Source organism: Otolemur garnettii, unplaced genomic scaffold, assembly GCF_000181295.1.
Source record: "Otolemur garnettii isolate 467f Iridium unplaced genomic scaffold, OtoGar3 scaffold00014, whole genome shotgun sequence".
Lineage (NCBI taxonomy): Eukaryota > Metazoa > Chordata > Mammalia > Primates > Galagidae > Otolemur > Otolemur garnettii.
Window position 1 is genome coordinate 17,439,498 of NW_003852409.1, and position 14,219 is coordinate 17,453,716.

A 14,219-nucleotide genomic window follows, 5' to 3' on the forward strand; every position below is an offset into this window, starting at 1 on the left:
TGCCGTGGCATTACAGCTCACAGCAACCTCCAACTCCTGGGCTCAAGCGAGTCTCCTGCCTCTGCCTCCCAAGTAGCTGGGACCACAGGCGCCCGCGGGAAAAGGAACTGAGTGATTTGTTCATCCATCTATTCATCTACTCTGTCTCTGGATAATAGTTACTGAGCACCTACAGTGTGCTAAGTCCTAGGAACACAGGAATTGTGTCCCCACGCTTCATAGCCTGGTGGGGGAAACAGCTTTGCCAAAGGGAATTATAATAGTGTGTTACGGACTCTTAGGTTAGGGCCAGGATGCATCTCAGGAATGAAATTCACTGTGGTGTCAAAAAAGTCAGTGATTAAGACAAATCATGTTTTAATGTGGTATTCTTTTAAAACTCAAAATTAAAAAAGTTCCAACTTTTAAAGAGAGACAGGATAAGTGTTGTTGATTTTTCCTTTTGCTCCAGGTTCCAGTGTAATCTGGCCGGATTGAATTAGTTGGGAGGCATGGGGGGGACTTCTGTGAGACAGAAAAGTCCTCTGACCCAGCCAGTGGTGTGCTGGGCCTGGCTCGGACCAGCTGGCTTGCCTCTTTCCCAAAGTCACACTGAAGGACAGCATGTTAGTAGCTTGAAATTGGCCACCATGGGGATATTTACACCATGGAAATTGGCAGATACTAAAAATCAGGGCTGTTCCCTCGCTTTCTAGAGAGCTGCTTGTATTTAAGTATTTAATACTTATCAGTACACCACTCTATGCAAGATGCAGTGGGGGAGGGGTTGGGAGACTTTAAGGCTTCCCAGTGGAGATACCTTCTGAATCTTGCAGAATTAGAATCTAGAAGAGGAGAGAAAGAACATCCCCCCCACAGAAGAAACTCAATATGAAAAGCACCAGAGTAAAAGAAATAACTATTGGTGGCACCTATGGCTCAGTGGGCAGGGCGCTGGCCACATACACCGAGAGTGGCAGGTTCAAACCTGGCCTTAGCCAGGTAAAATAACAATGACAACTGCAACAACAACAACAACAACAACAACAAATAGCTGGGCGTTGTGGCAGTTGCCTGTAATCCCAGCTACTCGGGAGGCTAAGGCAAGAGAATTGCCTAAGCCCAAGAGTTTGAGGTTACTGTAAGCTGTGATGCCATGGCACTCTATCCAGGGCAACATAGTGAGCCTCTGCATCAAAAAAAGAAAGAAATAACTACTGTATTTAGGTAAAGAGCTGAGTGTAGCTAGAATGTGTGATGTTGCTAAAGGAGGAACTTTTAAGAATGCAGAGAAGGTCGCAGCACTAAGTGATGACCCCAAATTAAGATCTAGATCTATGCTGAAGAAACAAGACCATGGATCCAGAGGATGAGGGTGCTCCCTGCTTCTGAAGGGCCCAGAGTAACAGCCCAGGTCAGAGATAGCAGTGGTGAGCTGATTACTGTTTAATACTCGGTCTTAGGGGAAAAGAGCCCTGCTTGATAGCATTTCTAGTGGCTAAGCACTCCTACCACAGCCAAGGTCAAGCTACCTATGTGATGTCACTGAATGCTGCATTGAGAAGAGACAGTCGGGAGTCCATCACCATACATAGTTATTTCCACCACTTATTACTACAGATATAAATGAGCTCAAGGGCACAGAATTAGTAGAACGACTAGAAAGAGATTAGTTTGCAGTATGTATTACCCCTTATTTTTAATACAACTTACTTAATTGTAAATTTATGCAATTTACTTTTTAATAATATCTTGTTTGACAACAGATCAAAAAATTCTTGAAAATTTATCTCACAAACCTGTCGGAGCAGGTATGAGCTGGTTCTAGGACACCACTGGGAGAAGAGATTTTGGTTCTGACTTGCTGCACTTCTACGGCAGTGTTGGGGGCTCCCTGACCCTGTGTGTTTCATTTTGCCAACTTGAGGGACTAGACCAAATTTATTAAAAAGTGCTCTTTTCTCTGACCCACTGTGCATAGGGACATGGATCTAAGCCTCTGGGTGGCTTCCTGGGACAAGGCAGCAGTCCCTGGGACATCAAAGTTAAGAACGAATATGATTTTCATCTAGAAAAAGGAGCAGCCTGATGCCAGTTTTGGCAGAATATTCGGGTCCTTATCAGCTGTTCATTTCAAGAATGCTGTTTTATTCTGAAGCCACTGGCCCCTAAGCCATCTGAGAATGTGGCAGCAGCGGTAGTAAGTACAACCTATATTCATTATACTTTTCTCATGTGCCACGCACTGTTCTGAGGGCTTTGTATATGTGTGCATATATTAACTGAATTAACCCTCAACTCATAGGCACAAGGTAGGTATTTTTAATATAATTCCAATATAAAAAATGAGGATGCTATTATTGTCGCAATTCAAAAGATAGAGAAACTTGGGTACAAAGAGTTAAATGCCCAAGACCACAGAGACTGGATTAGAACTGGGATTTTCATCAGACAGCCTTCTGTTGGCCGCTACCAACAGAGGCAACAAGGGTGACAAGAGAGAAGGAACGCGCTTCTGCAGGCCAAGGCAACTGGAGGAGACCCCGTTAGCTTGAGGGGCACATCATGCCAAGACCAGCTGGATTTGACCAGGTGATTTATCTCCCAGCATGGACAAAATCGGGAGAAAGGAATAGTCACCATGGAGGTGCCGGTTGGTTACCTCAATTTCATAGATGACGGAATAGGTTCAGAAGGGTAAAGGGAGTCTGTCTCCCAAAGTCCCATGACTAATATAAAGTGGTGCAGTGACATTAGCCCAAGTGTGTCAACTTGGTGGCACCTCGCAGCCAGCCTCAGTGCTGGGAAGGCATGAGCTCCATATAAAGTCATAGCTGTGGCCAGACAGCTAGATTGGTGAGACCCCACATGAGAATCTGGTTTAAAAGCTTCAGAAAATAGGGAAAAATACTCCCCAAGGAATAAATTTCCTGTTCTAAGAGAGGGGAGTAGTGAATTGCATCTCTCTGCTTACCTGTCAGAGCAATTCTCATGATTCCCCTTTCACCTGCACAAACGCCTGTGGTAGGGTCTTGTGCTAAGAACAGCAGTTAGTCAGGGCTCGTGCTAAAGAAGACTCACAGGACTAAAATGACAACACTTATACACCTATAGTTCTTTTTTTTTGAGACAGAGCCTCAAGCTATCCTCCTGGGTAGAGTGCCATGGCACCACAGCTCACAGCAACCTCCAAGTCCTGGGCTCAAGCCAGTCTCCTGCCTCAGCCTCCCAAGTAGCTGGGACCACAGGCGCCCGCCACACAACGGCCGGCTATTTTTTGGTTGCAGCCATCATTGTTGTTTGGTGGCCCGGGCTGGATTCGAACCTGCCACCTTAGTTGTATGTAGCTGGCGCCTTAACCACTTGAGCCACAGGCACCGAGCCTACACCTGTAGTTCTTTGCAGGAAAAGAGACAATATTGCAACTTGCTAAAATAAGAATGTGCTTTATAGCCAAAGTCTGCCTCACAGCAAGAAATCTGGAGAGGCCAATTGTCCTCTCTAGGGTGGACCGTACCAGGATGCACGTTCTCTATCAGGTTGGGCCACTTGTGCACAGAATTCCTCAGAGCCAAGAAGCTAAGTGGTGTCTCATCTGTGGTTTCTTATGTCCAGCTGGTTTGTAAGCATATTCTTGCTCTATAAGATCAGAGTCTTCTAGGCATCTCACCAAGACTGTGTACAAATCGTTAGTCTCATCATTATTAATAAACAATGCTGACAAGTTGGTACAAACTACCCTGAAACTCCTCAGACACATAGGTACAAAATAACCCTATTAATCAGTATGTTTCATGCTTTCAGTGGTGTTCAGTGCCATGCAGTCATAGGCCCATAAACCACAAAGACAAGGGAAACATATTCATAGGTATTAATCCAAATAGGCTGAAAGGATGGACCATGCTTAATAAGGGCTCCATGCAGGGGGACAAAACACTACTGTCCCAGGAGAGGCACATGGGAAAGTCTTAGGGGTTCTTAGGTCATCAGCTTAGTGTGAATGCTGTGGTATGGAAGTGAATATGCTCTCAGGTTGTATTAACAGGAGCATAGACTATATATGAGAAGAGGTGACAGTCTTGCTCAACTCAGTGCTAGTCAAATGCCACCCAAACCTTTGAGCTTTGCTCTGGTCACCTGGCAGTAGTTGCGAACTGAAAAGCTGCAATGACCTTGGAGTAGACAATGATGGAAGACATGAAAGGGATGCCATGTCAGGAATGGCTGGAAGAAATGAGAATCCTGGGCCTGGAGAAAGGATGGCTTGGGGAAAGCAGGGGATTGTTGATTCAGAGTGATTTCAGCTGTAGAGTCAGCCTTTAGCTGATTTCAGAGTTGTACTTTTTAACAGTCAATGTCCAAGAGGCTTTGGTATGATAATAGTTGGAGACGAATCTGAAAAGCTCCTTGTGAAACTGGCTTCCTGGATAGAAGGCAGAGTGGTGTGTGTATGTGGCACCTCTGTCCTTACTTTGTGACAAAGGGGGAACATCCGAAGGTGTTTGCATTGGCCTACTCTTCCTGTAACTATCGCAAGCAGGAATATATTGCACCCCATAGTCTGGGCATAGGGTAATGAGGCAGCAGGATCTTGGGGCTCAAACTGCAGCTGGTGGAGGGGGGTGATAGCACCCCAACACTGATGTCTCTCCAGTGAGTCTGACAGCAGATTTGCCACATGTGAGCTGACTGTCAAGATCATGGCACCCTGGAAGCCACTGTCTCCCTCCAATTCCCTGGCATTCCCCTTTGCCCCATAGAGATGGCCTGCTTAGGCTGGCTGGTGAGTGCCCTGCATGGTTGCACATGGTGTGCAACAGCTTAGTGTCTTCAAGACTCAATCTCCATTAGAACTGCTCGTTCCCAGTCACTGGCTCTTTGCCAGGAAACTACTTGGCAGAAGGACTAGGATGAAGAGGCAGCAGAAGCAGAATGCAAGGTCCCCTTTCTGGAATTTCTTATCAGTGTTCATCCATGTCCCCTCTTTTCAGCTGACCGTGAGCTCTTAGACAGCTATGAGCCTCATTTTCCTCCCAACCTAGCAAAGTTAGGATAATAATATCCTAATAACATCCTCTCAATAATGATTCACTCAGTTGGGTGTGTGGTTGAATAACAGTGTCATACTCACAAGCTCAACGGCCCGTGCAGATTATCCTGTCTGATACACCTATTTTACAGATGAAGAGAGTGAGGCTCTGGGAGGGGATGCCTTCAATTCTTTTGGGTAGTTAAGGAGTCCCCATGGGTCTTTCTGGGGCTGTCCTCAGCGGAACAGGGTTCCCTGGTACTGACCATTGCATGCTCAGATTTGTGGGTGAGATTTGGAAAGGTCTTAGCACTCACCCACTGACCTGCGGCCTGATCTTTAGGAAATACATACCCTGCCTGGAAATGGCTTTGTGGCCAGTGAGTTGCATGGTGTCACCCATCTGGCACAGTAGGGAGAACTGGACAGTTTTTCCACTAGTCCCCTTCTCACTCCTCCTGCCTGTCTGTGACTCTTCTGGCGGAGATGTCCCTCCACTATGGCTGCATGTTAATCCAACATACTCTTCGGGATCCAAATACCACCTCTTCCTAGGAGCCTTCCTTGGTTTCTCTCTATATTTTTAATATGCTTGACATTCAACTGATTCCACATCTCATTGATTGCATCTATCACCTTCTCCTTATATTATTATCTTTCTATCACAGTTTCCTTGTGTTATCCTTATGTAATTGTAGAGGGTTCTCTGTGACATACTGGTGTCTGACACCTCCCATTCAGACTCTCTTTCCTATCCCAAGTTGCCATGCATTGCAAATGTGTATGTGCCCATGCATCACAAGTGTGTATATGCCAAAGGTTAGGCCACGTAGAAGTTTCTTGGTTCTTGTTTTCATAGTGGCAGACCCTCTTCCCCCAGAGCCTTGTTTGGGGGTTTGCGTACTATAGCACTGAGAAGGAAAACAAGGTTGTGAACAGGTAAAAATGGGGCTGAGGAGGATAACCTGAGAGGAAACAGTATGGACAAAGTCCCTGAAGTGGCCAAGCCTGCCTTAGCCTGGGAGCAGACATCAGAAAGACTGGAGCTCAGGGGCAGGATATGAAGCTGGGGAGTCTGGTGATGGTGGTGGGGGATCGATTTGGATGGCCATGCCAAAATGCAGAAGATAGAAGTTAGGCTACCTGTATTCAAATACCACTCCCACCATCTTCCAGCTATGTTAGCTTTTTCATGGACCAGGGTGTAGCAAATGCATGTGAAAAATACCAGGGGAAGAAACTCAGTAATAGAGGTAAATATCTAACAGAGTGCCAAGAAAAATCCCGAACTAATCAAGGTATATAGGTATATTTTAAGGCAATACTTTAAGTGTCAAAATTAATGCAAAAATTCCACAATGAGCCAAATATCAAAAATGTAAATAAAGACAGGATCTGCCTGGCACAAAGTACGAGCTCAGAGAACAGCTCAGAGAACAGCTATGATTGGATGGGGACTTTGAAAACCTCAGAAGAACGCAGGAATATGCACAATTTGTGCACGGTTATGGGCTGCTCCTTCACTCCCCAGGGTTCATCCACACGAAGGTTGGTAACTGCCTGTGGGACTGGTGATGATGGTGGTTCCAGGAGCCATGCAGCCGCGGGCTGTTCTTCAGTACTACGCTGGGCCTCCCTCCTGGCAGCTGTGGGTGCTCTGCCCCCTGCAGGAAGCAGCGCACAGCTATGCCGCTCCCCCCATCTCCCGCCCCCCACCTCCCCTCTCTCTGGCTTGGGACTTTTCCTAAAGTTTGCTGAAACCAGACACCTTGCTCGACCGAGCCCGCGTGCAGCCGTGGTTTAAAAGGCTGCCTTCAGCGCCCCCTCCCCGCCCCCAGCGGAGACTTCAAAAGGCCCGGCGGGCGCCGCGGCCCCGGCACCTATGAGCCGCCCCCCGCGCCCGGAGCCCGCGCTGGAGTCCTTGGACGCAGAGAGGCCGAAGTTTAAGCGCAGGCGGACCGGGCCGGCGGCGCAGTACCGCGCGCTCATGCCCCTCCCGGTGCCGCTGCGTTCCGCGCGCCCGCGCTGGGTTTAGGGAAGGGGACCTCGCACCCCCGCCCCCGCGCCCACGGCTGCGGGGACCCATGAATACAAATGCCGTTAGGCGCGGGAGGAAGGACGGACCCGCCAGCCTCGCACTTACGGACCCAGTAAGTGCCCGGGGGCTCCTGAAGTGCTGGCTTTAGTGGGGTGTGTGTGGTGTGTGCGCGCACACACGCGCGTAAAGGTGCGCGCTTTGGAGGAGGTGAATACACGCGTGGGGATTGCATGTGCGCACGTGTGTGGGGGACACTCTCCGAGCACTGTGTGCAATGGTGTGCGCGCATGTGTGTGCCCTTCGGTTTGCACGCACGTGGGGGGTGCGCTTGGGTAAGTTGAGGGGGATCTGGCGAGTATAGTATGCATTTATTTGTGAGTGTGTAAGCACTCATGGGCATGCGTTTGCGTGAGGGGAGTCTCAGGGTGCGCTCCAGTCCAGACTTCAGAGGATATGTTTCGTATGAGCCCGGGAAGAGTACGTGGCTGTGTCTATATGTGAATGAGGGTGAGCGCGTGTGGGGGGTATGAGGGAGTATGGGGTAAGGTGTGTGTGTGTCTGTGCGCGGGCGCGCGCGCACCATTGAATGAACGTGCGAATCTGTTTGTTCATAAACGAGTTATGGAGGTACAGGAGGAGCGGACTGTACTGGGGTTGTGTGAGATTTGCCCGGGTGTTTTGGGTGTTTGCGGTGGGTCGGGTGTGCAGCTCTGCGCTCTACTGTGGGATCCGAGAGAGTCTTTGGTCCACCCTGGTGGCGGAGGTTAAGTTCCCATTTCTCATAACGGAGGACGATGAGAAGAGGGTGACATTTAACCAGCCCACCTTGTAGTTGGGTTAGGGTTAGGACATTCTCCAGGACGCTCTGCATCTGGTAGTGTAATCTTTTTGGTGGGCGATGGAGGTTAGAAGACCAGTTGTCGTGAAAGTCTGGACACCAACTCCTGGTCCTGGCTCTGTCCCTGAAACTCTAGGCTCCTTTCAGGAGTAGAATCTGTTCCCTTTCTCCTTCCATCTCTACCCCCCAATTCGGGGACTCCGTCTCACAAGTCAGAAGTTCCTAAACTCAGATTGTGTCAATCATGGTGCAGCCTTGGGCAACCCCTTCCTCTCCGAATGTTTGCCCATCTTTACAAGGGGAAGGGGGGCGGATGTCCCGGCCCGGCTGTCGCGGGCCAGCTGAAACTGTATCCCTGCCTGCGGCCGGCAGGGGGCAGCAGGGGGGCAGCAGAGGGCGGCCGGGCGCTGGGAGGAGGGAAGGTGGAGAGCCACTGCGGGCCGAGACTTTAAATCGCCTTCATTTCCCCCAAATCCTTCCTTTTCCTCTCCTCCCCCAGGCCGGCGGGGAGGCAGCTTTCACCGCCCTTCGCGCGCTCTCGCCCGGCGTTGCTCTGCCTCCGGGGGCCGCCAGCAGCCCGCCTCCAAAAGTTTGATTACCTCTCTCTCTCTTTTTCCTGCTTCTTCTTCCTTTTTGGTGGAAGCAGAAAAAGAGCGAGGCAGGGGCGAGCGCGGCGCCCGGACTCCTGGGACCATGGGCCTGGCGCGGGCGCCTGCAGGGCCCCAGCCGCGCTGCCTGCCTGCTCGGGCGCCCCTGGGCGCGGGGCTGCGCTGGGGGCGCGGGGGCCGCGCGCTCTGAGACGGCCTGGCGCGGCGGGGCGGGGGGCTGGCGGCCCCATGGGGCGCGCCCACATTTGCCCCCCGGGCTCGGGAGCATGAAGTAGGGTCCTGCCATGGGAGCGGGATCGGCGCGGGGGTCTCGAGGCACAGCGGCGGCGGCGGTGCGTGGGGGGTGAGTAAACGCGCTCGAGACTCTCCCTTCCCAGCTTCCTGCTGCTCCTATCTCTGGGAGGGCTGGGGTTCCCCGCCACGCGGACGCTTTCCCCGGAACGTCAGCTTCCTGTCCCTTCCTGTGCCCTCGCGAGGCGGGATGCCAAGGGTTAACAGGGGCTGCGTCCCCGGCCGGGCGAGGGTTGGTGACCGCTGCCCGCCCTGCCGCGCCTGGCCAGGCTGCCCGATCCTGTTGGAGCGGGGACAGAGCCAGCTCGAGGGTCGAGGGCGGGAGTGGGTGGTGGCGCCTGGAGCGGCCTGCGAGGGGAGGGCGGAAAGGGGGGCCTTGGGGATACTTGGGGGGAGGAGGGAGGTCTCCGTTTGGGGCTGTCTTGAGGTATTACGGTATCTTGGGGTCTGCAGGTTCCAAGCCTGGACGTCTCGGTTTCTATCTGTTCTTGTGAAATTGTCCACAAGTTTCTAGGTCACCAGGTCTCCGGTTCTGCTCCTGTCTCCGTGTTTGTGTGGCTCTGCACGTCCCTGAGTTTCTGGAAACCTCCGTGTGTATGAGTCTGCCTGAGTCTGTGTGCCTCAGTGCTTCCTGCTTCTCCTGGGGAGCTCAGAGAGAGGAGTGAGAGCCAGCATGTCAGAGCAGCAAGGACCCTGGGACGGCACTAAGTGGAACCCTCATTGTACAGACAGAGAGCTAGAGGGCCAGAGAGGAGGAGGGACTCAGGATTCCCAGCTCGTGCACGGGAGTTGTGAGAGAGTGATCCTGTGTGAGAACGGTCCATGCCTGTGGGTGTGTGTGGGTGTGAGCGCATGGGAGCAGCCCCTCCAGGCCTGGGGCTGCAGCTTAGGCACAGGAGTCCCTTCCCTCTGTCCATCCTGCCTCCAGGACTCCAGGACACGCCCAAGAGGCTGGTCAGGGCTGTAGCTCTACCCTGCCCACTCTGAGCAGGGAGTCAGGGGGATGGTTCCCCCCCTTCTTCCCAGTGTCTTGGCAAAAGCTGGCTGGTTGAGATTCCCCCTCCCATCTTCCCCCCTACAAAACACACACACACGCAGAGCACCAGTGAGCACACTGCTGATTCATTTTCTCCAGAAGCCCCTGTGCCAGGGAAGATGCCAGTGGTTGGGCAGAAAAGTGGTACCAGGAAAGCACCCCATAGCGGGGCCCAGGCTTTGGGCAAGTGGGCAGTCACACCGCTTTGAGGCCCAGCCTCTGCCTTCTTCTCCCTCCCTGCATGTACTCAGAGCATCCTCCCTCCCTTGTGCTTCCAATGCCCTGCTGTCCCACAGCCTCTGTCAGCTCCCCTGTGGTGGCCTGGAAGGGGCCTGCCCCCAAATGCGACCTATTTTCTTTGCCCCCTTCTTGGTGTATTCTCTCCCTGATCCCTGTTGTCCAGGGATCACTCTTGATATCCCCACGCCTGGCTTTGCTCAAGGAGGACCATATCACTTGTCGATAGAAGGTGGCAGTAAAACACAGACTCATATCAGTGGATGCAGGTGGTAGGGAGAAAGGCGTGAGCATTAGCCTGGCAGTCAGGCAGGCTCCAGTTTGAATCCTGACTCAGGCAAGTCAAACTCTGCTTCCTATTCCATCCACAGAATGGGCATCTTCATTCCCAGCTGGCCAGGTTTTGTGCAGATTAATGAGGCCATGCTTGTAAAGGGCTTGGAGCAGTGTCTGGCATGTAGTAAGTGCTCAATAAACAGCAGCTGTTTTTGTATTATTCCCTTCATCTTGAATGGGTGTGTGAGTCAATGGGAAAGTTCTGGGTTGCATCCTGTCCAGACAGATGACCTGTCTGTGTTCCTGTGGAGGAAGTGGAAGGTGTGAAGAAGAGCCTGGGCGTGGCAGTCTGGGCACAGGGGTTCTGGCCAGCCCACGGGGACAGGTGGGATGGGTCCACCCCCATTGTTGCTCTGTGGTTCCCAGCCAGCCCCAACTTACCCGTGGGAGAACAGTCATGTCCGGTGTCCACAGGGCCTCTTTCCTTGTGTGTTCCTGTGCCCTGGGCCTCCGTTCCGAGCCCTCAGTGACCGTTCAAGCTGGTGTGGGTTTCCAGGTAACACGGATGAAAGAAAAACCATCCAAACAGGCTACAGGTTCTGGCAGCTCCGTTGTCCAGAAGTGGCCACATTTGGTGCCCTGGCAGAGAGCCTTTTGCAGGGCATGGAAACACCTGGGTTCCCTTTTTGGAGGGCTGTGTGGCCAAACAGTTTTTCCAATGCTCCTTCCCTTGTGGCTCCCGTTTTAGCTGCCTTCTGGCCTCCCTGGCCCCTGTGCTCCGGTCTTCCCGACATTCTGGAGCCCAGGGTTCACCGAGCCAAGGCCCACGAGGCAGTGGTAAAACAGAAGTCTGGAAGAACAAAGCCCTGAGCCAGCGCAGGCACTAAACATTATTAGCAGTAGCCTAAACAGCACTGGAACGGGAGCAAAAGAATCGGCAGGGCCTCCCTGCAGGAGCCAACTTTCCAGGCCTGGAGCTTACTTAGATGGTTCAGTTGGCTCCCTGGGCTGCATCTCTGTTCTTGTTGGTGAAGCCTGGGACTTTGGTCTCTGGGCAAGGAGGAAGTCCCAGCAAGTCTCTTAATATTTTCTCCATTGGGAGACAAGTCAAATGAAAAGGACTGTCTGTTAAGTCAGTCAGAGCACTGTGTGACTTTGGGCAAGTCATTTCCCTTCTCTGGGCCTCAGTTGCCCATCTCTTTAAAGAGGTGAATGGACTACAGTCTGGTCCCTGGATGCTCTTGAAGGACCTTCTCCCACTCAACTGTACTGTATACTTGGGAAGTTTGTGAGTCAAGTGCACACAGAATCTAAGTCCAAAAGGATCAGCTGCATTTGTCAAAGTGAATGAATCAGGGACGGATACTTTTGTAATAGGTCTTCAGGGCTGAAATTCTCTAGTGGGAGGCCATGGGGTTAGGAAACTTAATTAAAGAGATTATCATTCTGTGTTCCCTGTGAGTCTTCTTTCTCCTGACCTTCAGGGATTAAAAATTTCCCCCCTGGTTTACCCACTAGTTTTCTACAGAATAGTCACCTAAGTATAACCACAGCCAGAAAAATTGACTGAGGACGCCTTTCTTTTCTCACCTGGCTTCTCTGTATCAGCTTGGAAAACAGCATAGGAAGGGTGGATGGAACATAATACAGGACTCAAGGAATGAGGGCAGATGCCCCGCAAGAACCACAGAGAGAAGAGGCTGGGTGGAAAACACAGAAAAGAGTGGGGTCACAGGAACACAGGAAAGCAAGGGGCAGTGTCTCCTGAGGATTCATGCTCAGGAAAAACGAGTTCCATGCTCCTCTAAATTTGAGGACAGCTAAATGACAGAAAGTACAGTCAATTTCTTTCTTGCAGGACTTCCCAGAATGTTTGGTATGCACTTGTGCTTTTGCAAACTGCCAAGGCTGGGATGCAGGAGGCAGCTCTTCCCTAGTGTATCTGGCCACAGTTTTCTGGAGTGTCCCTAGTGGATGTGGGACATAATGCTGAAGACTTATGAGTCCACGGCCTGCCCAGGGTGACTTTGAGGAGCCTTCTCTGAGCCTCAGTTTTCTCCATTTGTCAAATGAAACAAAGCTGCCTATCATTTCTTTGCAGGGATGATGATATGGTCATTTATTTCAAGTAGGTGGTCATGCCAGAAGGATTAGCTCTATCCTTTTCTCCAGGAATACCCCTGGGCAGCTTGGCACGCTGACCTTCAGTCGTTGCCCTTGGTAAGCTGGAGGACTGGTTCCATGAAAAAACAAACAAACCATTTTTATAGCAATGGCAGCAAATTGGAGAGGACAAAGAAGGACCAAGGATTATCCAGGAGCAACCCTGGAAATAGAGCTAGGGAGTTAAGGCTTTGAGAATCTTCTTTGAGAATTTTTGAAGTCCACAATTCTTCAAATTGAACAAATACCAGGTAATATTTGTTCATCTTACAAAAATATACTGGACTTACTATGTGCCTGCCAGGTGCTGGGAATATAAGAATGAACAAGACAGATGTTCTTACCCTTTTGGGACTTAGTCTAGAAAGGGAAATAAGAAAGCAATGACTGTACATTTGATACATGCTGTGGTGAGATATGTATAATGTGCTGCAGGAGCTGACAGCTAAGCTGGGATCTAACAGATCTGTAGGAACTGACCAGGCAAAGGGGAGTGTCTAGATAATAGGAGCAGCATGTGCAAAGGCCCAGAAGCTAGAGAAGGCTTTCAAGGAGCCATCATCATCACTTGTGTGTGAGCTAGTTTGCTTTATGCTGCAAGCAACTGAAGATGTAACTTGAATGGCTTAATAAGAGAGACATTACTTCCCATACCAAGAGGTTCCAAGGAAGACCAGTACTAGTATTGGTTAACTCAGCATCTCAACCATGCCATCAAACAACCACCATTCTTCAGTTCTACCATTCCCGTGTACTCAAGGAGCAATGAGCATTGCCTCATATGCACAAAATGCCTGCAGCAGCTCCAAACTCTATGTCCTAACTCAATAACATGCAAGGGCTAGAAGAAAACCATTTCTCTGTCCTTTTTAAATCCTTTTCCAGGGTCCATAACAGGTATCCCTTATACCTCATTGGCCACATTTGGGTCATATATGCATGCCTAAACCAGTCACTGGCATGAATAATGAAATTCCCAGGATTGCCTAAGATGTATCCAGATTCATCCTCTGAAGTCCATACCTGCATGAACAAGCAGGCAGGGAGGGATGACCATAACCACTAGTGTCTTTCACAGTGCCCAAGTTGTGACTGCTATTGATGGCGAATGATTGCTATTAAATTTGAAAGTAGGGGGAGTTGATGGAAGGTGTTAGCTTGTCCTCCGAGGTGCCCAGGGAGCCTGGATAGAACCTGGGTTCTGGACATCAGCCTTGGCAGATGGGTTTCCTGGATTATGTGAGTCTGCAGAAGCTTACCATCCTAGCTTTCATTTTAAAAATGCATCCTGGGCCTGTCTATTTCAGCCTTAGCCCTCACCACCCACCTGGTGCAGCTCTCTTGCCCAAGTCTTGGCCTTCTCTGGCCACGTGCCGCCCTCCCCTCTACCCGCCTGGGAATCAGATGCCCCAGTGGCTTTAGGTGTCACTGGTGGCTGCTCCCACAGGAAGATGAAATCTGAACATTGCCCTTGCCCATCTTGGCAGGAACCACAGAGCAGAGCTTTAACCCTTCTTGGCCCCAGAGCCTAGGGGCAGTAGAGACTGTCGAGAGAGCACTGTGTAGCTGGCTCTCAGCTGAGCCCTTAACATGCATGAGTTTATTTAATCCTCATGCCTGGTCTGCAAGTAGGGAGTGTCTGCCTATGTTGGAGAGGCTGAGACAGGCTCAGAGAAGCTAAGCAACTTGTCTGGGGTCACAAAGCTGATAAGCGAGAGGGCCAG

At 50.9% G+C, this 14,219-nt stretch overlaps 1 protein-coding gene across 1 annotated transcript in view; it reads left to right on the forward strand.

Moving 5' to 3' along the window:
- The first annotated feature begins 8,385 nt into the window (after positions 1-8,385).
- COL27A1 (collagen type XXVII alpha 1 chain) overlaps positions 8,386-14,219 on the forward strand; it is a 135,597-nt gene continuing 129,763 nt past the window's right edge. The window contains exon 1 of the mRNA XM_003785239.2: positions 8,386-8,835. Coding sequence (XP_003785287.1) covers positions 8,777-8,835 — 59 coding nt within the window. The 5' untranslated portion in view covers positions 8,386-8,776. The remainder of the gene's footprint in view (positions 8,836-14,219) is intronic.